The 26,744-nt window shown below is 45.9% G+C and overlaps 3 protein-coding genes across 22 annotated transcripts in view; 1 reads left to right on the top strand and 2 right to left on the bottom strand.

Moving 5' to 3' along the window:
- The window catches only part of LOC146991385 (ras-related protein Rab-33B-like), a 4,693-nt gene extending 357 nt beyond the window's left edge, over positions 1-4,336 (bottom strand). Inside the window, exons 1-3 of the mRNA XM_085791315.1 lie at positions 3,996-4,336; positions 2,430-2,608; positions 1-235 (exon numbers count right to left, since the gene is read on the bottom strand). The exon at positions 1-235 is cut by the window's left edge and continues 357 nt beyond it. Of these exons, the coding sequence (XP_085647441.1) occupies positions 1-235; positions 2,430-2,608; positions 3,996-4,214 (633 nt within the window). The 5' untranslated portion in view covers positions 4,215-4,336. The remainder of the gene's footprint in view (positions 236-2,429; positions 2,609-3,995) is intronic.
- Positions 4,337-11,142: 6,806 nt separating this feature from the next.
- On the bottom strand, positions 11,143-13,646 carry LOC146991384 (homeodomain-interacting protein kinase 3-like). The gene is made up of 9 exons (XM_085791300.1): positions 13,523-13,646; positions 13,069-13,244; positions 12,746-12,937; positions 12,482-12,663; positions 12,240-12,363; positions 12,039-12,158; positions 11,776-11,856; positions 11,320-11,632; positions 11,143-11,236 (listed from the first exon to the last, which is right to left on the bottom strand). The coding sequence occupies exons 1-9, from the start codon at positions 13,527-13,529 to the stop codon at positions 11,184-11,186; spliced, it is 1,248 nt and encodes a 415-aa protein (XP_085647426.1). The 5' UTR covers positions 13,530-13,646; the 3' UTR covers positions 11,143-11,183.
- Positions 13,647-15,664: 2,018 nt separating this feature from the next.
- ctnnd1 (catenin (cadherin-associated protein), delta 1) overlaps positions 15,665-26,744 on the top strand; it is a 43,087-nt gene continuing 32,007 nt past the window's right edge. For 5 of the 20 annotated variants that reach the window (XM_085765405.1, XM_085765080.1, XM_085765242.1 and 2 more), the window contains exons 1-2: positions 15,665-15,733; positions 24,716-24,863. In XM_085765405.1, the coding sequence (XP_085621531.1) occupies positions 24,723-24,863 (141 nt within the window). In that variant the 5' untranslated portion in view covers positions 15,665-15,733; positions 24,716-24,722. Of the gene's footprint in view, positions 15,995-16,538; positions 16,643-24,715; positions 24,864-26,744 lie in introns of those variants that run through there. The other 15 variants (XM_085766243.1, XM_085765912.1, XM_085766169.1 and 12 more) reach the window with 9 other exon arrangements.

Genomic DNA, 26,744 nt, shown 5'->3' with positions numbered 1-26,744 from the left:
CTGTCGCTTCAGTGTGGAACCGAGAGCCATGACTACGTCCTCCACCTTATCTCGCCGATATGAAACTCCCCGGACACCTTGTTGTCCATTCAAGCCTTTCGTTGGCAGGTTCTTAGCAGACGTCTCAAACAGCATCATGCTGTGGACTTTGGCGAAGTTCATAGCCTGCTCCTGACTCACCTGGCTTGCAGTCCTCATGGGGTCACGGAGGTCACTCTTGTTACCCACCAGGAACCTGTGAGTTGGAAGGTGGCATTAAAGCAAGCAACCATAATAAGATGAAAAAACCTAAAATATGGCTAAAGACGTACTGTGGGAGTTCTCCTGGGCTCCCCCTGCAGTTGTGGAGTGTAATTCCATTTTGTTGTAAATACAAGTTGCGAATTGAGCCCCACTCACAGACGGCAGTATATGTGCATTTGTTGACAAGCTGGAGCCTATGTAAACAACAAACACCTTACTTACTAGTCTAGAAACTAGAAGACAAGTCTGGTGCTGGCCTTGCATCCTGTCTTTTCTCCAACAAGTAAAAGTCAGTCCAAGATTTATCTTTATTTGGTCTCGTGCTCAGCTACACTCTAGTGATGGGAATTCCGGCTCTTTTTGGAGAGCCAGTTCTTTCGGCTCGGCTCACTAAAAAGAGCCGGCTCTTTCGGCTCCCAAGTGGCTCTTCAGATTTTATGTTGCTTATCACCAAAATAATGCAAAACTATGTGTAAAATTAATTACTAATGTAAAAAAACAAACATTATATCAAATATTTTCATTTATGCCTTTATTTACTGAACACACTCAACCTTGAATAGAGTGTTACAAAAATAAATGATAAAGTAGGCCTATAAAAAACAAAGTCCAGGGCTCCAGACTAACTTTTCTTTTGCACTTATGGATGAAAATCAAAATCAAAATAATCAAAGAGAAGAAAAAACATATATAGGCCGCACTTGAATATAAGCTGCAGGTTTTCATGTTGTAACATGAGATATTTACACAGAAAGACAGTAGGGAACTGTGACAGTCTGCTCGCTTTTCCGCTGTTTTGGTTATGCTCCTCTCCCCCATGTGCATCTGTTTACATACGAAGCCGGTGAAAAATCAATAAGTTACATAACGATGTTACGGCGTGTGATTGTGTAGTCTTAACCGTCATAAACAAAAGATTATGGGTTACGGAGCGCGTTTGTGTCGCGGGGTGCAGAGACGAGAGCTGGGCGTCGTTCTCCATTTGTTTGAACGTCGCTGGGTGAAGTCCAGCAGCACTTCACCCACAAACTCTGCCTCAATTCGCATAATCTGTTTCCATCACAAAAACTCGCATTTCCTTTAATCGATACGCTGACAAATCCACCCCCTCCAAGCGTATAAACTTTTATGCGCATTTACTGCCTTTATTCGAATTTCTGGCGTTTCCATTCAAGTATTTATTCGCAATTTTTGAAAATGCGAATAAAAAAAGGTGGATGGAAACGCAACTAGTGTCTTCAGCACCTCTGCCATGACGAACATACTGAGAACAGTGAACTAGCTGCCTTCTTATAACTAGGCCAGAGGTATTGATGTTGGTGTATGTGAATATATATTATTATGAGTGGGTTACGGGCAGGCAATCAAACTTACATAATGTAATACCAGGCCAGGGGCCATTCTCTCTGTGAGAAGTCAATGAAATGTCAAATTGATTTTGAGTCATTTAAAGGGATAGTTCAACATTTTGGCAAATTGGCCCATTGCCATAATCCCTATAATTTTAGCAGTAGGTTGTTGCCTTTAATTGTCGGCGCAAGCTATTTTTAGAACGGCAGAGCAGAGTCGTGAGCTGCTCAGAGCTACGCTACGGAGGCTCATATGGGATTTCTTGGTTTCCCTCATCAAACTCATCAAATACACAATCCAACAACTCCAAACGCTCTGGTGGACAAGTTGTGACCTGCACATTCACCACGCTATGAGATAATAACGGAACATTACGAGACGGAGTTCGAGGTAAATGCAGAGACTGCTTGACAAAAAACTGCCCTCGACGGGAACACGCATCAGCGGTTTGCATGAATTTACCTCGAAAACAACTCTGTCTCATAACGTTCTGTTATTATCTCGTAGCGTGGTGAATGTGCAGGTCACAACTTGTCCACCAGAGCGTTTTGGAGGTGTTGGATTGTGTATTTTATGAGTTTGATGAGGGAAACCAAGAAATCCCATTAGCCTCTGTAGTGTAGCTCTGAGCAGCTCGCAGCTCTGCTCCGCCGTTCTAAAAATAGCTTGCACCGACAATTAAAGGTAACAAACATACTGCTAAGACTATAGGGATCATGGCAATGGGCCAATTTGCCAAAATGTTGAACTATCCCTTTAAAGGTAAATAGTCACATGGTGTTGCTTTAAATCAAAAACTATCCCCCGTCACAGCAGTACATAGAGAGCTGAGTTACCTGGGGATTTCCTGTCCAAGGGAGTTCTGCCTGCACTCTTCTATCCAGGAAACCAGTCCACGAAAGCTGGCAGGGCAGGTCACATCATAAACAAAGAGCACGGCATGGGCATTTCGATAGTAGTGCTGCACCATGGACTTCCGGAAGCGCTCCTGTCCTGCCGTGTCCCACAACTGGAGCTGATGGAGTAGGAGTGAAAATGGGAGGGGAAAAGTGAGACACTGACATTTTGGTACCTCTCACTGTGGAGGAGGAGGAGGAGGTGGAGGAGGCAAAAACAGGAGAAAGAGGAAACAGATGAGAAGAAACTGAGAGGAAAAGAAATCATGTGTCACAACAACATGCACGGACACATACCATGAGTCATCACTGAGACGGAACAAAGTAAAGCAATATGACCATGTTCATCTGATTGTTAAAGTCTGATCTCTCTTTGGGGCTTCAGCAGTACAAAACAATGTGACTCTGACATAACTGATGCCTTTCACACATTAACACATCACATAACATGACGAATCCATGTTCCACATTCACCCTCGTGTTGGGACTCGAGTCTCAAGTCTTGACCAAAACAGTTTCTACACAGCAGCCTCTTTGGCTTTTAGAATAAGAGATCTTGTGCAACCCACACAGATCAAATATTTGATCTTTAGGTCTAGACTGTGACCCCCCCCCAGCTCTCAGATTTGGAACACCTGCTTTGAAAGGAACTGATTTGAATGTTTGTCTTCACTGACTTGAGACCTAGTGGCCCCAAAGGATGTGGCAATTGTCAGTGAGTGCAGCTGTAATAAAAACTGGACTACTGGACTGGAGGAAAAGCTTTAAAAATACTCCTCCAACCAAGATGAAGTTATAAACAAATCTCCGATCACCAGTCACAGACACTTCCTCTGTCATGTGATTGTTTCAAAACACACTTGCATTAAGTTGCACACACAGATTTTAAAGCCTATAAAACACGAAACAGAGTATTTTATTGTGTTTACACACGTTGCATCTACAGGAATATCATCTTGAATTAGATGCAACTGTTTTAAACTGTTCATGTTGAGTCACAGCTCTCTAAAACCAAGCGTGTAAATCCTCACCGTGATTTCCAGGCTGTGTTAGTTCTGCAAACACAGGCAGCTCTGCTAATTTTCTGCCATCCAGAGAATTCTCAGGCTTGGTTTTAGACAAATAAGTCTGTTATTTAAGCAGCAAAGCTTCACTGCAGTGTGGGACAGTGTTCTCTAGGACCTACATTGAGGTATTAATGAGATAAAAAATGATAAAGTCACTGTTTGAACTCTTTGTGATGGTTTAACTATTGGTTTCTGTTTCGTCTGTGCACTGATTCCCTTGATAAACTGAGGCTAATGACGAGCAATTCACTGGTGGAGAAAATCACCAATAATTAAATTCAACAGTGGCACGTTTTTATCAGCCATCAGTCCGAACTTTTCAGAATAAAAGAGCTGTTTGTGCGTCAAAACGGCTTGTTTCCTCCAGACGGCGCACAGACACTATAGTTTCTGTTTTCATTCATTTTCTAAAAGTTGATACAGAAACATAATTAGTCACCTTAATTTTTTCTCCATCAATGTCCAGAAGCCTCTCACGGAAATCCACCCCAATGGTGGCCTCCACTCTGTCGGGGAACTGTCCTGCGCACAGTCGGTGTGTGAGGCAGGTCTTCCCCACACCGGAGTCTCCGATTACCAGCACCTTAAAGGTCCGACAGCGGGTCAGCAGGGAGGACACGCTGCCCAGAGAGTTGGACAACTCAAGAGAAGACTCCATAGCGTCTACGAGCTGTTCGCTGAACCCAGCCGGGCGCAAAGTGTGAGCCGCCTTTGGTGTGTAGCTGCAGCTCAGAGGGTTTCCAGAGTTTTCACGGTGCGCACGGCGGAGTCAGCAGCCGTCATTCACGTTTCCGTGGTCTCACCAGCAGAGCCACCCCCCGTGGGTTTTTCTCTTTTGGAGTGCGCCATCAGTGTGGGGTTTACGGTAATCGCCATGAATGAGGCGTTGGAACTGTGACTATGATGACTATCATTGCATAGCGTGTTATAGATACGCTGTCACATTCTCTTTCTCAGGCTAATTGATGAATTAATGTGACGCCTCTCATACCGTTTTCAAAGTAAAAGATGGTTAGAGATAAGGATAAATTCGGTTATGTCTCACACTAAGGGATAGGCTATGCGGGTTCATTTCAAAAGATGAGAGAAAACCCAAAGGCTGATGTCAAACCCAAACACACTCCTCTTCCTAAATCAGTAGCTTCAAACTGAACTACACCCCTCCTAGAGAACAGACATATTTAACGTGATGTCAAATAAGGATTTTCAAAATAATTTGTCTCATAAGTTCAAAAACGCATAGACTTTTTTTCACAGCAGCCATTTTGACATGAGATAGTAGGACAAATGGGCCTACAGGTTTAAGTTTCCATTCCATTCAGGCCAAACAGAGAGTGGCCTGAACCTTAATTAGTAACATTGGTAACACCTGTATTTGTCCTACTATCTCAACTGACTGCCATGAAAAAGGTCAATTAGGTGCTTCTTCAACACTTCCAGTGCTGATATGAAAGATTAGATTCTCACAGGTTCTTGGAGTGTGACAGTGATTTATCAGGCTTTCTCCTGCAGTTTGAAGCCTCTGTTGGCTCTCAACTGGTCTCACAGACCACACTGTCACAAGTTCATGCTCTCCCTGTGGCTACATTGGTTGTCCCACAGTTCAAAGACATGCACATTTATGTTATGGTGACTCAAAATAGGTGTGAAGGCCCTGTGACTGACTGGTGACCTGTCAAGGGTGTAGTCTGCCCCCACAAAAGACAGTCAAACACTAATCTTAAATGGCTTAATATTTAACAGTAAGTTGTACACAGTCTATAATATGTTTGGTAAGGGGAGGAGGAGGCAGTTCATAGGTACCAAAAGATGTCTGCTGAGATACAGGCAATAATTGTGGAGTATGTCAGTGTGTTATGAGAAATGCATGAACTGTGAGAATGATTTTTCTGGTGTTTCTTCTTCTCACCTCAGACAGATTCTCTATGATGCTTTTTTTTTTAGAGCCACTCATCATCACTAACATGTTGCCACTAAAACTAATTACCTGAGATCATCCACCAGGTGTTCTCTTTTAGCCTTCCGCAACTCTTCTGCTCTTTTGTTGCTACCACATTTTTTTTTTATTTAGGCTATAACAAATTCAAAAGGGGCAGATCATTAAAAAAAGAAAGAAAAAAATTATCTTTGATATTTTGTATTTGTGCTATTTTCAATTAAATTTTGGCTTTAACTTTTTGTTAATCATTTTCCTTTCCTTGGTTTTATAATCCCTACAGTTTATTCTTTGGATTTATTCATTCATATCATCAGCAAAAGGAAACAGTAGCTACTGGAACACAGCAGTTCTATTTCATCCCTGACCGCCAGAGGCGTTGCTTTAAGCACTGGATATCTCCGTCTTGCGCATGCACGGGTCAAGTACCTATACCAACAAAGTCACCTGTGACCCTCACGTAACCGAGGTAATAAGTTCCGGTGTCACCTGAGGATCGGTTCCTTTTCATCTTCTCGCGAGCACGTGTGGTCGCATTGGAATCGCGTGGAGCACCGCTCTCTCTTTTTTCCATGTCCTCGGCAGCCTCGCGATCCGGTGGACGGAGCTGCCGCTGCGGATGGTTCGTTCGTCCTCCAGAGGCTGGGACACGCTGATGGTGGTGCTCTGAAGAATACGGAAAGGTTTTAAGAAATACGTTGTTACAATCTTGCGCAGCCAGAGCTGTAGATTTGTGTTTGTGCCACTCACGGCGTTCTTTATCGCAGCTCCGTATTAGTTGTCGCTTTTTGTTGTCTTTTTTCCCCCTCTTTTTTCTCTTGGTCCCAGTCACCGTGGGTAGCAGTTTGGCTTGCTTGGCCGTCGGTGGATCGCAGTTACTACTGTCGCTTTTAGTTTGGACTGGCCGCAGTGCTTTGTTGGTATAGGTCAGTTTTTGTGTGTCGGGGATAGCAGCAGCGTTCCCGCTCAGGCTAGTGGCGGGGACTCCCGGTGAAGGCTGCGTGTCCGCACCTCTCCTGCTGGGGTCGCCCCAGGAGCGGTGCCAGGATGTTGCACCCCTATACCAATTGCATGGCCCCCTTGGAACTGGAACTGGAGGACGGCCATGACCTCTGCCCCCCCCTGCCTTGGTGTTGGCCACCTAAAGGACGGCCTATTGGAGGATCCCTGCATGAACTGTAGGTGCATGCCGTTGGCGGTGCGAGTGGCCAGGCTGAGAGAGGTGGAGCAGCAGGCTGGAGTGGAGAGCTTGTCCCTGGGCCTGGATGAGCTCCCAGCTGGGCAGAACAGCAGGGCTAAGCATCCGACAGGTGACACCGGGGGGGGGGGGGGGGGGCGGCGAAGAAGAGGGACAAGGGGGGCAGTCTCACAGCACAGGTGCAGCAGCTGTCAGCGGAGCTGCACCAAATGAAAGAGTTCCTGATGGCTCTCCAGCCAGCCCGCGGACAGGAACCGCCAGTGGAACAGGGGATAGCCAAGGATGACGCCATTTCCAACGTCGGAGTCGGGCTCGCAGGCCTCCTCAAGGGGCTCGTCGCGGTGGGGGGCCATCGTCAAGGGGGCCCTGGCACGCCTCCAGCTTGACGTGCAGCAGGAGGGCCCGGCTGTGGCCAGCGCGTTTTTCAGGCGGCAGCAGGCTCCGGCGACCTTTGCAGTTCCCCCGTCGGCGAATTATATCAAAGGGCTGCATGCTTGCTGGAGGGATTCGAAGGTGCTCTCCCACTCCACCTCGGACGCCCGAGTGCTGGCAGCGATGCAAGACGTGGCCAAGTATGGGCTGGGACGCATTGCCTCCTTGATAGAGGCTCCGGACGAAATGCTCCGGTGGGATGCCAGGTGCCCGCGACCCCAGTGTCGTGTCACGGACGACCTTTTGGTCAAGGCGTATGAGGCGGGGGCACGGATGGGCTACATCAGGAATTCCCTGTCTCATATTATGTTGGCCCTCTCGGCGTCCCTCCAGCAGGGGACGCCTGATGCAGTCATCTCCAACTTCAGCAACGCATCGCTGCATGCATTCACCCTTATGACCAGGGAGCTGGGCCGGATGATGTCGACCCTGGTCCAGCCCGTCGCCAGGTGTGGCTGGCGCAGTCTCCACTGACGGACACGTGCCGGAGGGTTCTCCGCTCAGTGCCAGTGGAACCGGGGGAGCTGTTTGGACCAGCAGCTATGGAAGCCTTGGAGCGTACAGCGCAGGCAGGTCAGACCCGTCAGCAGCTGGCGGGTCTGCAGCAGCGCACGTCGGCCCCAGGCAGGCCAAGAACACATCGGCCCCCCACCACCACGCTCGACCATCAGCTGGTTCAGGGAGTCGCCAGCAGGTCAGGAAGTTCACGCCCTGTCGATGAGTGAGAGGTGCCTGAGGTGGACCCTGGATGGTTCAGGGGTGACATTGTGGCCGAACGTGACATTCCTTCCCAAGGTACTGGCGGCCACCTACGTGAACTGGCCCATTCAGTTGGCGCGCTTTGACATGCTGGCGGGGGAGGGCGGGTCACCACTTTTGTGCCCGGTGCGAGCCCTGCGGGCCTACATCGACACCACTGCCAGTCTGCGGCGGGGCGAGCAGCTGTTTGTTTGTTATGGCAGTCCGAGGAGGGGCAGGGCCCTGTCGAAGCAGCCGCTCTCCCACTGGATCGTAGACACCATTGTCCACGCCTACAAAACGAGTGCACGCCAGCTGCCCTTTGGGGTGCAGGGCCACTCCACGAGAGGTGTGGCAGTGTCATGGGCCGCCCTGTGAGGGGTGCCCCTGAACGAGATCTGTGCTGCAGCCTCCTGGTCCGCCCACGCACCTTTGCCCGATTCTACCGCATCAATGTGGCTGCCCCCTCTCCGTTGGGGGCGGTCCTGCAGTCCGAGTCATCCGCGCCGGGCTCCTAAGGTGAGTTGGTGCGTTGCTCGTGACTCTGTTGGTATGGGTCATCCAGTGCTTGAAGCACCACCTCTGGCGGTCAGGAGGGATGAAATAGAACGAAAGTTACAGAGGTAACTACGGTTCTATGAATCCCGGATGACCGCCAGAGCACTCGGTCACTAGGAATCTTGGTGTGCTCGCGAGAAGATTTCAGTGGAACTGATCCTCAGGTGACACTGGAACTTATTACCTCGAGTCACGAGAGGGTCACAGGTGACTTTGTTGGTATAGGTACTCAACCCGTGCATGCGCGAGACGGAGTTATCCAGTGCTTAAAGCAACGCCTCTGGCGGTCATCCGGGATTCATAGTTACCTCTGTAACTTTCGATATATCACATAGCAATAACATCAAAGCCAAACCTGTCAGGAGGTCACTCGGTTGCACAGAACAGAGACTGAACCCACAACACAGATCTGATGTGAGTGACACTTGATTGTGACAAATAGTGCTCAAGCAGAGATCTTGGCACAGAGAGTGAAGAAAGGCGAGGACACAGGGAAGTCGGGCAGATGACAGGACTGGGCCAGGCAGGGCTGGAGGAAAAAACACAAAACAGGTGAGTCCCAGGCAAAAATACCAATCTTAGGCCCCGTTTACATGACAACGCTGGCGGATGAAATATATAAATATAAATATTTAATCGGATGTGCCTTTCGTTTAGACAGCGACTGCGTTATCGGCGCTTGAAAACGCAAAAAAGTGAAACCACCCTCCAGAGTGGAAATCTTAAAAACGCTCTGCCGTTGCGTCTCCGTGTAAAGGGTGAAAACGCAAAACCTCTGCTCCGATTGCAATGACCTGTGGAAACCTGCCGGAAATCAAGAGGAAGAAGAAGAATACACAGGCGTGCGGACTTGGTAGTGTTGTGTGTTGTGCGGCACGCTGCCACCTAGGCGTGCATGAATTCCACAGACTTTTGCGTCACCGTATGCACGCAGATTTCCACCCCAAAAATGCTTGTCTAAACGCGGAATAAAAAGTGAAGACGCGACGCCACTTTTGCGTTTTCTGTTCGGATCGTTTCCATATAAACGTAGCCATCCAGAGACATTCAAAAGTTATGAGGACAAAAAAAGTTGCAGGTGTGAGGTATCAGGTCAGTGAGAAGCAGGTGTGTGCAGAGGAGGCTGGAGGCAGTAGGTTCCAGAAGGAAGACAAAAGCAGAGGTGATCCTGACAAAAAGTAGTAGCAATTGTATCAAGCGCTCAAACACTTCGACATCTTATACTTCCATACAGTGTTATATCTGCTATTTTTCCAATACATTATTGTTGCAACCATATAGCACAGTTTGTGTCTAATTACAGTCCTCTTTTTCCAATGCGCATCAGGTTCTTATCAAACATTTTGTGTCTGAGTCTTGAAGCTCTGGTGAAAAGGCTCCTTCCTTTCACCGGTGACGGTGTTGAAGTGATTGACCAACTTTGCAGGGTTCAACACATGTGAACATGTTTTTAATTGTTGTAGAGCAGGGACGGGCAACTCATTCCACAAAGGGCTGCAGTGGCTACACACCAGACCTGACTCATTTAATCTAGTCTGGGGCCGTTGACTCGCTGTTTTGGGAAGGAAACGGATCCAGGGCGAGAGAGACAGACCTTTCCTTCAAAATAAAAGCACCGAGCTAATAAAATGCGGTAAAACTCTTTAATTTAAGGAATATAATTTACAAGAAAGTCCCCGAGGCATTAAGTTAACATTTCGCTTTTATTGTATTACAAGTTAATGTTTATTTTATAAGTTTTATGTTGGTGAACACTTTTATTTTGGTGAATTTGGTGATTTCGGTATCCGCTACAGACAGGAACCAGAATGCAGTCTAATTCAGAGGTAACGGACACCAGGCTCTTCGCTTGTCTGAATAACCTGGTGATGCGAGGCTACATTTAATCAACTGATCTCAGTCTTCAGACAGTTGATTGGTCAAACTGTGTACTTCTAATTGGTTGGAATAAAAAACCTGCTGCCCCAGTGGCCCTTTGGTCGAGTTGTCCATTCCTGTTGTAGAGACTTTTGCACAGAGGATTTAGTGTTATGATAATTACACAAACTGTTCTGCATAGAGCTGCATGGAGCTCTGTGGGAATGATGTTTCTGATTTATCGTGTGAATTTGCAACAACTGAGAAAAACTGTAACACTGAGGTTCATAAAAGATTCAGACAAACACATTTTTAACATGTTCGTGCTGTTGTGTTTCTGTTTTGTGTATTGATACTTAAGGCACAGTTTTAAATCTGTTCAGCCTTCTCAGTCCTTCCTGGCTCATCCAACCTGTGATCTTTGATTAATATCAACACCCTACTTACCTCCATCTCTTTGACTCCTTTTTGGATTATTTCATGTTCAGTGGTGGCCAAAATTATTATTATTAGAACAGCTGACAGATTTGAAAATACTTTTTTTTTTTTTTTTTTTGCATCCAAAACATTTTTTCATTTCATAATGTTCATGAAATATGCAGGTGGTTGCTCTGAGCACAATCAGGTGAAGTGAGTCCTATACTGTTTTTATCCACTTTTAACTTTAATATTTGGTATGTCCACCTTTTGCAGCAATAACGTCTCTCTGGAATAGTGTCAATACATTTCCTGAGAACTTCAACACTAATGTTATACCATGGCTTCTACTACTCAAGCCAAAGGTTTCCCATTGAACGTATGATGGAACATGAGCACATATTGATGTTTATGGGTTTATTGACAAATAACCATAAAAAGTGGAAAAAGAAACCCCCACCCAAGTCATTTTTGCTGACTCATAGTTTTCATTAACACAGAGGAACAGCGGAGACGGCTCCTGTGTGCAGCTCCACGACGACTTCTGAAACCACACATAACACGACCTCAGTCTCATCAACACAGTAAACCCCGGCAGACTGTGAGGACTTCAGACATGTGACCAACCAGGCTGGATGAGTGCTGCTTCATCCTCCAGAGGAGTAAAAAACGTTTCCTCACCAGGGGTTATGGCCTTGAACGCAACACTGTTCTGTAAGAAAGGCGTCTGAATGACATCCAGCTCTGTCATGCCAACTGTCAGGTTGTTGACGGTCATGTCGAGGCTGCTGTCAGTGTGCGGCTCCACAGAGAAGAATGGATGCTGCAGCACTTCGAGGGGTGTTATGCGCCAGTTATTATCCACCATCAGCATTTTTTTTAACAGATCCATGAAGTGTTGCACGGCCTGCATCTCTGCCTTGTTTTTGTAATACATCATCTTGAACAAGAAGCAACAAATAAAAATTCAGAATATGTCTAATAGCAGTCAATAAATGATACTCCAGGGCTTCCGGTGAAGATAATTATGTAATAACATTATAGATTGCATTAACAGCTGGACGGTCAAAAAAGACTAGCTACCTTCTCTAAAGCATCCAGAGAGTGAAAACTTCTGGTGTCTCTGAAATGGTGCCCAGTTGATGCAGCAAACTCCTCTGGAGTCTACAAAGACATGGATGGATGGATGGATGGATGGATGGATGGATGGATGGATGGATGGATGGATGGATGGACGGACGGACGGACGGATAGATAGATAGATAGATAGATAGATAGATAGATAGATAGATAGATAGATAGATAGATAGATAGATAGATAGATAGATAGATAGATAGATAGATACCCTCAGTTTCCAGGTCTGCTGGTTGTAGCTGTTCTGAATATCAAAGAAGTAGCTGCTTCTTTGTCCATAGTTGAGCAGATAATCTGGTGGTTGACCAAGAGAGTCCACGATAAACTTCATCTTGAGACAGACACAAGGCCACATTTGTTTATCTTGGAAATATCTCCATCTCGCTGCATCATCTGAGAAGAAGACTCTTACCATGTCAAATTCGTGGATCGCTGGAAAAAGTGAGAATCCCAGAGCGATTTCTGCTGCAACTAGACCCAGAGACCACATGTCTATGGGCTGCGTGAAGACCAGACCCAGAATGACCTCCGGGGCTCTGAGCCAAGACGACACAGACAATTTTAAACTAGTATGAAGGCTGAAATCTCACCTCTGTAATGCTGTTATGTAAACCCCAGAGAAGCATCTCTGCCACATGTGTTGTCTGCACTTACCTGTACCACAGGCTCTGCACGCATAACCCTGGAACAGGAACGGACACATGGAGAGCAAGACCAAAGTCAATGAGCTTGACCTGCAGAGGCTGCTGCCAGCGGTCCACCACCATGACATTTTCTGGCTTTAAATCTGCATGCATGATTTCCAGGGCCTCCAGGTGGAACAGTGCTGTGGTCAGCTGATGAAACAACAGGGATTGAAATGACATTTTTCACTCTGGATAATCCTGAGAAGGGCAGAGAGAGGGAACTCCAACATACCTGATGTAGAACTGGGCGGATCTCACCCATCGACAGGGGCTGGAAACATCTCTGCTCCATGTAGTCATGCAGGCTCAGGTCCAGGAGCTCAAACTGCAGACAAATGAGTTTTTCATGGAGGAAGGAACCGAGCCATCTCACAATATGACACTGATCCGGATCCAGGGCCTGCAGCTGCTTGAGAATATGTATCTGTGTGAATATGGAAGATGGGATTTGTACTGTTTACTGTCAACTAACAGACACACTACATGGTTCTCAATAAGAAGACATTGGATGTAACCACAGAATTTTTCCCATGCACATCTCAGCTTGTGGCCTACCTCTTCCAGTGCTCGGCGAGTGAAAAAGGGATCATCTTTGGTTACTTTGATGGCCATCTCTGTGTTGGTTAGGTTGTCTGCACACCTGGTGACTATTCCAAAGCTCCCTTCACCAAGGAAGGCCTGCACCTTGTAGCGGCAGGCCAGCAGGGTTCCTTCATGTATGGCAATGTTGACTGTGGAGGACGATGGAGCAGAAGATATAAAGACATTAAGATATTATGCACAGAGCATCACACAGTCCAAGTAACATAGCCTGTATTTATATACCTATCATGTTTATTTGTTTTGTGTCTTTTATAAAAAACGAAAGTATTGCCAATTCATAAGAACCCTTTACTTATTTCATAACCACATCAGGAATCTGTTCACAACCATAACTAATGTGACATTATAATATAATATCAGACTTGTAGCCTACTTCTTTTTTTTTTTATTAACTCAATCAGCTTACCTGACATTCTGCTCGATGGCGTGGACGTTTTTGAACCAAAAACAGCAGTAGTCTTATGAAAAGAAGTTGAGTGAAGCGTCTCTGTTTATTGTCAGAGTCTGTTTCTGTCGTTCTGTGGTCATTGTTGGGCAACATTCTGTTTGGAATGGGCCTCAGCATTCAGAATAAAGAGTCACACCGTGTCAGATGTCTACTGGGTCACCAAGGTCCTGCATCAAGTGATGGGGAACCAGGGTGGGTGGAAAGAAGGAGGCAGAGGACTAGTGAGCATCAGAGCAACCATCCAGGATGGAACAACAGAGATCCATGAGTATACACAAAGTCCAGAACGTCTCTGGTATACATCATGGCCCAGAAGTGATGAGTTGCTTGGTGAAGCCCGATGAAGAAGAAGAACAGACGGGACCATCATGGGAGGACAAAGCACAGCATGCAACACCGGCAGATAGAAGGAGTGGTTTGATATTGAAAAATCCTACCAGTGGCTAGTATATACATATGGGGCTCTATTTTCGTGAACTAGGTGCAGGCGGAACGGATCAGGCCTGCGCCTCGCCTTCGCTTCGCCAACGGGGAGTGGTCAGGAGCAGATTGCGATTTTCCTTCGAAACGCAGCGGGGCGCATTCCGCCTACTTCCCTCCCACCGGCGCAAATGGCATAGAGGGAGGAGAGAAGGCGTGGAGTGGGTTTGACACAGCCGAGTCAGATCTTCACCAATCAAATGAGCTCCTCTCCTCGCCTTTAAATCCGCCGCGCGCAAGGCGGACGTTTGATTTCACCGTGGAAGAGAAGATTTGAATCAGCACCTACAGATTACAGCATAGACATTCAGCACATCTATATCGATTGTCCCGTCACACTAATGACAGATCAAAGGCTGCACAGATGAAAGATGAGGATGGATTACTGCTGTGTTGACACTACAGGATTATCTGCTATATTTATGTATTTACTTATTGATTTATTGAGCCGCATCGTCACGCGACCATAACAAATAAAACTGAAAACAAATAAACTATCATCTCTCACAGCAAACCACAATCAGCCTGGCATCATAGTGAGCAGATATTAACATCTCCCCTCTCAGGTAAATTCTAAAGAAAAAAGAAAAAGAGAGACGCTCCGCGATGCTTCCGTTACGCACAGCTGTTTGTTTATATTGTGATCTGTGCACACGTGTTTAAATATAGGTTACTAAATATGAGTGTCTTTATTAATGGAAAAGGGGTGTGTGTGTTTTGTTTTTTGTTTTTTTTTACTGGGCAACAGCTCTCAATCTGTCAGAGCAAGTGAGACGGGAGGACTGGAGGATAAAACAGAGGCTTCCACACCAGCTATACCCAGATGATCCACAGTATCAGGCTGTAAGATGCTGTAACCAAGCAGCCAGCATGGGCATCTGTGCCAAGTATGGACTAGTTGGTGCAGTATTGTAATTTTTTGTGTAGTGATAATGTGACATGCTATGACCTTTTTAAGCTGGAAAACCCCAATCAAACAAACAATAAACAACATTTCTTAGTAGTATCACAGTCACATTAAGGATCAGTATTTCTAGTGTTCTCTGATTTCATTGTGAAATTCCTAGCAGTTGTGATTTGTGGCTTTCACTCTGCTCTTTAATAGCACTTACATTTTATAACCACATGAGGGCAATGTCAGAGCTTCACAAAGAATTTACATCTTACATTTTTAGAGGACATTTAGTTTTTATTTTATCATACTGCAATGTTTTTTTTGGTGCCGTTTTGTGTGTAATTAGGGGGAAAAATATTAGGCTAAATTTTAATGAATAATTAACCTACTAATAGTTAACCTGTGAAAACAGCAGTAAAACTTATCTTTCTCTTTTTTCTTTATAGTGAAGAAAGGTTGATTAAATCAAATTTAAAAATTCTATTAAACAAATATTTAATGATATTAATATCCAGCGCCTTAAGCGTTGTCTCTTTGCACACTTGGGTTCCTCAGTTCAGGTGCAGTAGTCCATGAGCTGCCACCAGACAGATAAGCTTCTGGAGCCGTGTACTGGCTGTAAACCACAGACTGAGAACCAGCCCCGCTCCTCTGGTCCACTCTCCTCTTCACCCCGCTCCGCTCTGTCCTCACCCGCCCCCACCTCTCCCCCCACCTCCCCCCCCAGCGGAGAGGAAGAGCAGAGACAAGTGATCAACAAGCCCAGCAGCCACGGAGCATAGGAAACTGCAGAGGTGGGTGTTTTCTCCTCTTCTCTTCATTGTTGTGAGCGCGGAGTTGATCCAGTTCTGCTCCACGCCGTCTGCTCGACCAGGCCGAGGTGTTTCTGTTGTCTCAGCCCGACTCTCCTCCTGCTCCGAGGCTGCGGCTCCACGTCTGTCTGGCTTGTGGCAGCTCAGCGGCGGCAGCAGGAGCAGCTCGGCTCGGCTAGGCCTGAATCCACCTCGCAAACACTTATGGACTTTGGGAAACAAGGCTAACAGCGTCCAGACTCGGTAACGGACTGCCTCTTGGTGTTTTGTGCTCGGTGCAGCCGGTTGCGGCCGGTTGTAGGTGTAAAGAAGAGAGACTTTTAATTTGGCCCAACTTGATTGTTCAGTGCAGCGCTAGCAGGCTAGCCCTCCTAGCACAGGCTAATGCAGCTAGCACCAGTGTTTTCAGTTGGTTAGCCCGATGAATAACTCATCTGGAGCGGGGCTGGGAGTGAGTTCATCGAAACTTTAACACGCAATTAGAGGTGGTTTTTATGTTATAATAGTTAGAACTGTCAATTAGCCATTGAACGCAACACCACCTTACTAAGATATCGTTAATGACACATGAATGGTGTGGTTTGGGGGTATGTATATATACAAATATCATGATAACAGTTCACACTGCGTGTTTTCGCTTTGCTGCCTTGAAACGGCGGTGCACCGACATTCCCCCGGGGTTTTCCGCCGGTTTCCTCCGACCTGTGAAGTGTAGCCTACAGGACAGGTGAGAGTACACGGAAGTGACCGAGCGGCTCGTCGCGTCACACACCGTCAGGAGTCAAAGTCCAGTCTCGGTTTACTTATCAATTTCCTACTAGGCTATGTGCTGTGTACCTGAATCGCCTACTCTCGGCGGACAGAGGTGTGCTGCTGCTCGGTGCTTTCAAGGTCTGTAGGGTTTTTTTTTTGTTGGCACTGTTCATTTTGTTGCACGTCTGCTGTGAAAACGCACTGTCTGTGGTCTTTTGATGTGGTCTGCTAGGTGGAGGAGCAGAGAGAGAAAGAGAGGTGATTTGTGGTGGAGGGACAAAAAGCAAGAACCTGTTGTGTAGGTGTGTGTGGGTGTGGTAAGGTGGCAGGCCTGTTTGTTGTTTCATTATTCCAGTCCCTTGTGAAGAGGCCTGCAAGCAGACGCCCTCTCACCTTACGGGTGTTTCAGTGTGAGCCACTTGAAGCAGACTTGGCTGGATGTGTGTGAATGTGTGAATGTATCACGCCTGGATTGAGCCCATCGGTTTCAGTTGGTAGTCATGATCTGCTCCAGTTTCAGTGTGAGTGTGTGTCTGTGTGTGACGTTGAGACAAGCTTGCTCAAGACAAACCTGTGGACATGTCTGACAACTTGTCTTGAAGTAACTTTTTCAAATGGTCGATTTGTGATGATATAGTCAGCTGTTTGGCGAGTTTCAGTACAGCATGGACATGCCTGGCATATTCCTCTAAACGCCCTGCGGGCATGTCTGCTTTGACCTGCCGGGACAGAGATGGAAGAGATTGTGAGCAAGTTTGGACAAGCCGTTTGCCCAGTAATGCCCCCTTTCTGAAAGATGTATAAAGGAGGGAATAGGGATTAAAAAAAAAGAGTCAAAAGTTGGACATTTTCTTGTGGTGTCTAGAATTTGCTAGCCATTTTGTCTGTGGGGGCTGAAGTCTTGCCTTTCAGCCAGTTCTTTAAACCAGGGCTATCATTTGTGAGTCTCTGTAATGACGGGCTTTCAGAGTACACCATGGGTGTGTCCCTCTGACACACAGAAGCTGGGGTTTTCTTATATTTGCTCCTCCTCCCCGTCTCTTTCATTCTCTGTTTGCCCCCCCCTGCCCCCCACACAAACGGCTACACCTGCAGTCATGTTTTTATTTGAATACTGAGCATGTCGTCGGTACACTGCCCATTCAGGGGAGAACATGTGAGGTGTGTGATAATACGCGGAGTAAAAATCAAAGTGCACAGACTTCTTCTGCAGCCGTGGAGCTGGACTGCCGTACAGTAGGCTACCCTCCTCGCTCCGCGCTGGCTGCTGGTTAACTTCTTGGAAAGGTCGAGCACCAGTTTGCATTTTTTTACTGCAGCAAATAAACCAAACTTCCTTGTTAAGTGGCAGTCACACTGTTTGCAGTTCACAAGGATCAATCTTCTCTGATTGCTGGACAGTAGATAGTAGTCAGTCTGTTTCTCACCGTTTTCCATTTTTGTGATTGACCAGGGATGTTTGTTATTTGTTGTTGTTTATTTTTGAATGAGTTTGGAAGTGAATGCCACAGCGAGGGACTTGGCGCTGATCTAGATTGACTAAATCAGATATGATGATAATGTTTTACAGCATGGTGGTGACTATGCAGTATTCTTGTCCGCTTGCTCTCATTGGCCTTGTGACAAAAGATGTGATGTGTTACTGTTTTACAAAATTCGGTTGTCATAGTTAGCAATTATGAACAAATTCATGTGGCGACCCAGAGAAATGAGTTGTTCGGAGGTTTGTGTGATCTAATAGACCTAATCTAATGTAAACCAGTTTATTGAACAGGTCTCACTCTTCAGTTTCACAGTTTATAATTATTTGGAGTGGACTTTGCTCAAAGTTCCCCAGGTGCTAATGAGTCTTGTCCTGTGATCAACGTAGTTAGTAGCTTATTACCTTGAATCAGTAGGCACAGTCATTACACATGTGGCATTTGTTGTATGACATAGGTGTGTGTGTGTGTAGTCATTGAGTTGGCTGGTCACTTATGTATGGAGTGTGCTGGCTAAGCAGACAGTGCAAATATTCTGAAATTTAACTTGTCAAATGTCAGAGTTTGCATCTTTCATCTGTTTTATCTGTATAATTGTGAATTTTCCCATTGGTTGGATAAAAAGAAGTTATTTGAAGATGAGACAGGTTGCTTTATGGAATTTGTGGCTTTTTTCCCCTCTTGTTTCATGACATGTGATCAACTAAACAATTAATACACATGCAGGTTGATCAGTAATTAAAGGGATAGTTCAACATTTTGGCCAATTGGCCCATTGCCAAGAGCGTTTTGGAGTTGTTGGATTGTGTATTTGATGAGAGAAACCAAGAAATCCCATGAGCCTCCGTAGCGTAGCTCTGAGCAGCTGGCGGCTCTGCTCCATCGTTCTAAAAATAGCTTGCACCGACAATTAAAGGTAACGAACCTGCTCCTAAGACTATAAGGATCATGGCAGTGGGCCAATTTGCAAAAATGTTGAACTATCCCTTTAAGTATTGGAACACTTTGATACAAACCAGTGGTAGGTGATAATACTGTGTGAGAGAATATCACGCTCATACAATATTGTGTCCAAGTGCAGCCGTGCTGCTGTTAAATGTGAATATACTTGAACTCACTGGTCCAGTTTTTCCCTCTTCTCTGCTTTCTCTCTCTCACAGCTGCCTGCATGTTTCCTTCCTCACTAAGAATAGTACGTTTCTGTCCGGTAGATTAGACGGCTGGCCCTGCAGTGGTCCCTGAACAGTCTGCGTGGTGGTGGTGTGTGTGTGTGTGTGGGTGGGCACATACAGTAGCATGTGCTTTCTCTCTACAGTTACCACACTGTGCCCGACCGTGCTGTAAGCCACATGGGAGAGAGAGAGGGGTGATGGGAGGGAGGGAGGGAGGGAGGGAGGGGGGGCGGCGGCTGTTTCATTATTTCACATCAGGATGGTAAAGGTGGTAGTCGTTGGACGTGGGCCAAGGCTAACACAGACACACACATACACACACATACACGCACGCCAAATCTCTGTGTGACCATTCAAATGAGGCTGAGTCAGCAGAGCATTCAGCCAGGCCACAACAGCATTTTGCCATAGCTTCACCTCAGCTGTGTGTGTGTGTGTGTGCGCCTGTGTTTGTGTGTTTATAGAGTGGAACAGGAATCATGACGCCCTGCCACAACCAATCAGTGACCAAATCCCTGAAATAGCATTGATAGCATATGATAACAAGGGGATACAATACAGACACAGCACTTGGGGTGGGGGTGAGGGTGGGGGTGGGGGGGGGCACTTGTTGATGGGTCCTCAGTGAGCGGTGGACACACAACCAGTGTATGTGTGTACGTCTGTGGTGTTGTGTGTTGGCTCAGGACGGTTAAGTGGCTTAGCAGTGTAATTCCAGGGCTATCCCATTAGCAGACACAGTTTAGCGTTGCTGCTAATGACTTTACAATAGATTAATGACTAATGCCTGGGCTTTAAGTGGCTGAAGCCGTTTAAAACTCTCACAAACAACTGCACTCTGCCACAAGAATGTCAGTGGTGAGACTCGCATAGCGATGGACTTCCTGTTGCGTTTAGGCACAGGGGACCGTCTTCTTCTATGGTGTGGAACGTGTCGTCTTTTGACCTCTACCTCTGATGTGAGGTGTCAGTCCTGCATCATTTGTGGTCGCCCCAGTGTTGGGCATGTTACTTTTAAAAAGTAATTAGTTAGAGCTACTTATTACTTCCCCCAAAAAGTAACTGAGTAATTGACTAACCCTCCCTTAGTAACTTAAAGGGACAGTATGTAAATTTGTCAAGGTTTAATGGCAAAATCTGAATACACTACCGATGAATAGTGTATAAGCATTATAAAATAAAATCTGTTTTGTTTTCATAGCCTTATAATTCTTCTTTTATAGCAAGGGTCTTGCTTAGAGAGTGTCGCCATCTTGCGGCGCCATGTTTGTACGGAATGGAAAATCCAGCCAACCAGAGAGCACGTTTCAAGAGTTTCACGTTAATAAATAAAAGATAGAATTATTTAGTAGATAATATAATCGGAATGCTAGATGTCACTGTTTTCCCCTCATTTTACACACTGGACCTTTAATTACTACATTATAAAAGTAACTAATTACCAGGAAAAGTAACTATTGCGGTACTTTAAAAAAAATAAATTGCTCAAATAGGTCAAATTACTTGGACCTGCCTCCGAGTCCCTAACCCCCATAACCATAACCCGAACCTCCCATTTATCTGGAACTAACCAACTCACTCAGTATCCCTCCGCACTGACAGGCTCCACGCCGCAGCTGCCTGTGCGGAGGGATACTGAATGAGTTGGTTAGTTCCAGATAAACGGCTTTGTTCCGACAAATTGATGGACTGAAAAAAAGGTGTTTACATACATCCACTTTAACAGGGGTGTATTATTTTGTGAGTCATGTAATGGCACATTTTATTGTCTGTAACGGTAACGGCATAACTGGGGAAACAGTAACCTTTTTGATAACTTGTTACTGAAAAAAGTAGCATTGTTGGTAGGGATGTCCCGATACCACTTTTTCACTTCCGATACGATACCGATATTGCAGCCTTCAATATCGGCCCGATACCGATATTGATCCGATATTAGGGGTGGTGAAAAAAAACAATTGTTTATATTTTTCAAATTCTAATACAAAGGAGATCCTCCTGTTGCTGACTGACAGGCTGCTGCTGTCATGTTCTTCTATGGGACAGACAGTAGTGAGCTTACTTTTGAACTGTAAAATATTAAAAAATAAACCTTATTTACAACTGTTATTGAATTACTGTATGTACAATGTCAAACAAAAGGCAAAATCTTCTTGCTTCAAGGTTTTATTTGTCACTCCAAATTGAAGATTATAGCCTGCCTTACAGTAAAAATGGCATACATAAAATAAAAAGAGGAGTAAAGCAATATATTAAGCAGCATTATTTAAGCATCAAAGATGTTTAATCATACCCACATAGTTTGAAACAACGTTCAAAACACACAGCCAGTGTCACAACTAAGCATAAAGCCCGCTAGCTTAATGCTAACGTATAATGTAAAACGCCATAGACAGGCTAACAGAAATTAGCATCGTTAATTTAATGCTGGCTTTAACACTGTTACTCGCGCCCGGTGTGAACGCACCGTAACCTGACATGTGGACCAGCTGGTCTTCCTCCAGAAGAATCTGACCACCGACCTTTAGAGCAATATAGCGCATTACCGTTTATTAGCGGGCAAGCGCGACCTGTCCATGCACCTGTGTGTGTGTGTGTGTGTGTGTGTCGCACACACGCTGTTGTTGTTGTGATCATGTGATCTCTGCATGCTGGAGCCGGCTGCTCTTCTTCTCTGGCAGGCGGCGCACCAACATTAAGGTGCATTACCGCCACCTACTGTGTTGGAGTGTGAACGAGAGTCACCTATTCATATGGGACAGAAGTGCTGGAGCGGAATAATGGACTGCTTTTATCGGAGCGTTTATATCGGAGATTTTAGATGCAGTCCGATATAATCCGATATTCGTTTTTTTGGCTGATATCGGACATAAATCCGATATCAATATCGGATCGGGACATCCCTAATTGTTGGTAACGCCATTATAAAATAACGGCCTTATTCCCATCACTGGTGGTCCCCAATGTAAAACTTGATGGCTTTATACACACTTTAATGACACAACAGTCATTTATTTGTCTTTTGCTGCTACATGCGAGTCAACTTTGTCTCTTTATGTGTTTGGCATCTCAACAAAAACTGCTGATGTGGTTGAGGTTTTTCCTTTTAAGTTTTAATGGACTCTTAGCTCTACAGAGACACCACACATACTCACTTGAAATCAATTCAAACCCCCCCTTTCAAATGTGTGTGTGTGCATTATCCACTAGAAGCACTTTGTTGATTTGTGGTCGGCAGCCCTGATTGGGTCAGAGAAAGTTATCACTCGCAGTCACTCTCCCTTTTTCCAGGACTGAAGTGTTTGGGTCGGGGAAGAAAATACTTGTATGTGTGAGATAAAGGAGAGCAGCACAATGAAAAGAGTGAAGGGCTCCCTTATTAGGACACTTTCCAACAGCTGAGACAGGATATGACACGCTAAATCTCACACTGGAATGTACGACAATGGCTGCGATGTGTTTGTGTGTGTCTCCGTCCACCAATGTGTGTTTTATGTTCCACGTAAATGAAAAGAAACAAGGAGCTGCAGCAGCGGTCAACCTCACCAGAACGGGCCACAGCAGCTCTGTTTGAGTATTGGAGGGTAAAATAATCAATGTCGAGCCACACACATTCACCACCTTTATTTAGTCTCTGACCCACATACACATGCACACTCAGGACTTAATACAGGACTCTTTGTTCACCCTGCCAGTCCTGTGTATGTGTGTGTGTGTGTGCGGATGGAGAGCAGATTTGATCTACATGAGTCAGTGAACTTTGAAGTAGAAAATGTTTTTTTGCCCTGGTTTGGAGATGAGCCATGCTCATGTCATCCCGGTATTAGACAGACACTGCTGAAGTAATCTTCCACAGATTCCTCCTTCCTCCCCTCACCAGGAAGTCTGGGGGCAAAGGACTTTGTCATCGTCTTAATTTGGGATGGAGTGACGTTCATTTATTATCATACCTCTGTAATTGGGGCTTAGGTCATTTGTGGCATCTGTTGGGGCTGTGTTTTTTTTCTTTCTTTTTTTCACAAGGCCAGTTTGAAGTTGAAAATCCAACTTTTTCCTCTGCTTCATTGTTCCTGCTGGAGATTGTTAGCAGGCACTTTTCTGTATGGCTTCACAATGAATCATGGGTATTGTCTGCTGGGATTTATTGCCTCCATAAATGGTTATGTAATCTTAAAGACAAGTTTCAGGTTGTTGTGCTTCCTTGAAATTTCCTCTGTGAAGCACACACCACACTTTTTTTTTTTTTTTTACATTTGAATAATCATTAATCGCTCCATGTGAGGAAGGTGACATTTCACTGTTGTTTAGGAAAGGGCCACTGTCAGACTGAAACTGTCAAGTTTTAACTCCCCCAAATCGAGCAGATGGCTCTACATTCAATACATTTATTTCCTAATCACATTACTGAGCTCTTCAGTTTTTTTTTTTAGCTTTGATGTCACATTATCGTCCCCTCAGCTGCTTCATATTTTGGCCGCTTGTTGTCCTCACTATCAAGGAAATCTATCTACACAAGGCTGCTGTAGCACTCATTGACTTTGAATTGCTGAGTGAAAGCCAAACGCTTGATGAAAAGGTCACTGACCAGCTCCACTTTTATGAAATAATAGCATCCAGGCTATAAAGAAATGCTCCCTATTTGATGTCCTGTTAGAGCAAATGGATTCGGCAGATGAAATGTCATCCACATTTTCAGTCATAAACTACAGTAAAGTATTAATAGCATTTATAGATGATTTTTAATCCAGCATTTCACTATTATTCATCTTTAAACGCAATTGGTACAGAAAATTAAACTTGCCCTTTCTCATCTTTGCTACAGAAAGCATCTTAAGTTCAACACACTTCTGGATTGTTTTTACATTTGGTGTAACCCGATGCTGTGATACAGTCTTGACACTCGTCTTCTCCATGCCTTCCTCACTTTCTCTGCATCCTCGGAATGAAGAAGTGCTAACAAGCTCCACACGCCGCAGCTGAAAAACGTGCTGTAATTGTCCCTCGTCCCTGCTGCATCTCACTTTCCTCTCTATTTTTAACCCCGCGCAGCAGAAGGCGACGAAAAGCACCGCAAAAGTGTGAGAACAGCGCTCACTCCCGTCTCTGCTCATGCTCCTCTCACCTTGAATTTGAACTGAATAATCACTTTTTTTTTCTCTCTTTGTCACGTGAATTCTCCAGTCGTGCGCTCTCTACGCCTGTTGTTTTCGTCCGTCTCTCTCTGTACCTGCTGCTTTATCTCTTTTAGTTTGTTCTCTCTTCTCTCATTTATCTTCCCCTGCTTTTACTCTCTGCTGCTGTTTAAACCCCACATATCAACTTAATTAGGACCTCCTCCACCTCCTCCTCCTCCTCTCCCGTGTGGCTTTCCTACATCTGCACTGTGCCTGAGCCCTTCTTTCTACCTCTGTACTTTTTTTTTTTTCCCGGTCTCGCTTATGTCTGTTCTTTGATGACATCTCGGTGTTGGTTGAATCTGGTCCTGCTCTGTGGTGTTGACCCTGTCCTGTCCTGTCCTGTCCTGTCCTGTCCTGTCCTGTCCTGTCCTCTGCTCTCAGCGTGTGAATGGAGCAGTGTGCGAGTACGGCCTCCCTGCTGGCCTCCGTGCGGGAGCAGGAGAGGCAGTTTGAGATGCTGAGCCGAGCTCTGGAGGAGGAGCGGAGGTCGTGTGCCGGCACCCTGCCCCGCCCCCTCCCCAACATGCAGGTAACATGGAACAAACACCCCCTCCCCTCCCCCCATGCCCATGCCCATGCCCATGCCCATGCCCATCCATCCCTGAAACCCCACACACGCATCATACGCCCACTCGGATTCTTCACCCCTCACTCGATCCGAGTTCATTCAGTGTCATCTCCATGGTCACCCCCCCCCCTACCCCCAACCCCACCCCTCCCATCTCATCATCAGCGTGGACTGGCTTGATGGCAGCAGAACCCAGACGAAGCCTGGGGGGGAAAAACACAAACTACCTCCTCCTGTGGGTTTTAATCAGGCCGGACCTTTAACGCTCACTTGAAATTGAGCTTTTGAGCTTTTCGGAGATAAAAGTCAAATAATGCGACTAAAGCATCTTCCATTGAAGCCTTCCTGAGGAGGTAATTTCCACGCTCTGTTGCTCCTCACAGCTCCAAATCCTGCATCTTTTTTCTCAGAAACCGTCCACGTCTCCTTCAAAACAAATCTTTCTTCCATCATCATCATCACCATCATCATCCACCACCCACCAAACACAGTGTGACCCATCATGTTTGTCCTCACTTGACGTTTTGCATGCATAGACGTCTTATTGCAATCGCCCTCGTAGCTGCATTAATTACTGTATATCAACCGGCTGGATTATTTAGAGTCTGATTTATCTCTGCTCCTATTTTCGGTGCGACCATGAGTCCATTAACAGTCCAGCCAGGCGGCTTCATCAGCTGCAATACTAAATAAAACTCTTGATATTCAAGTTGGTTTCGTAGCTGAAATGTCCGGCTGTTTGCTTACACACCCTCTTTATCATGGGTGAGTCACGTACCAGGTTCAGAGAGCGAGGAGTGACCTCATCCACTGGAGTTTACCTCGCATACGGTCGCACAGATGAACACACCCATTTGGTGCTCATTCCTCTACTTCCTTATTGGCACCCTCGGCCGTTAGAGTGCATCAGCAACCTGGCTTTTACACTTGTACACAATGGAACTCTTTCGGCCCTGAGGCGACCTTTGAAAATAAACAACCAGGGCTCTCCCTGTTGCTCACTTTCTCTCATCTGCTGCTGCCGCTGCTGCTGCTGCATGTTGGCTCGCGTTCACCGGATCACAGCCACGGTCCCCAGCCAGGTGATCCCTGCAGCCGATAAGGATCAGAAGTATAGGCGGTAGTGTGTTCTATAGCGAAAGCAGGAGGGGGTGGGTGGGGGGGGAGAGAGAAATGTAGCCTGTGCCTGTGCCGCTTCTTATCTCTGTATGTGTTTACATAGCCCAGAGGCTTCGGCATGCCTCTGCCACTCTCCAGGCAACGCAACGCAACGCGACCTCAGTCATCTCTGACAGGTTCCCACACGCTCACATCTGCCCAGCACTTTCTACTTATTCCCTGTGACTGAGCCCTAAGCTGCACTCAACACCAAATTCATTTGATTAATCTGAGCGTTTCTTTTTTTTTTTTTTTTAAGTATATTTTTTGGCTTTTTGCCTTTTTATTTGATAGTGATGACAGTAGAGATAGACAGGAAATGGGGAGGCAGAGGGAGGGGGATTGACACGCAGGAAAGGTCTGCCCGACGCGGGATTCGAACCGGGGACGCCTGCGGCGAGGACTGTAGCCTCTACATGGGGCGGCCGCTCTACCCACTGCGCCACGCACCGCCCCAATCTGAGCGTTTCTTTACTTAATCTGAGCCATGTTGTCGTCATTACTCCTCTTGATAGTAGTTTAAGTTCTCATCGGGCTCTCTGCATTTTACATTTGAAAAAAAAACACAATTTCTGTTGGTCATAGATGTATGCATTTCAGCTATGAGTCAGTGGTGAGCAGCCCCCCCCCCCCCCCAGGCTGTGCCCCCTTTATCCCTTTATGTTGTGGAGATAAAGTTGCAGA

This window comes from Trachurus japonicus, chromosome 1 (assembly GCF_045865225.1).
Source record: "Trachurus japonicus isolate A0001 chromosome 1, Traja_1.0".
NCBI lineage: Eukaryota > Metazoa > Chordata > Actinopteri > Carangiformes > Carangidae > Trachurus > Trachurus japonicus.
This window is presented reverse-complemented; position numbering and strand designations above follow the sequence as displayed.

Excerpts from the sequence above, each read along its gene's own strand:
- LOC146991384 (XM_085791300.1), bottom strand. Across the intron at positions 12,364-12,481 it reads GTGCAGAGCCTGTGGTACAG|AGCCCCGGAGGTCATTCTGG; the intron begins GTAAGTGCAGAC and ends GTCTTGGCTCAG. Across the intron at positions 11,633-11,775 it reads CTCTGGATGCTTTAGAGAAG|ATGATGTATTACAAAAACAA; the intron begins GTAGCTAGTCTT and ends TTCTTGTTCAAG.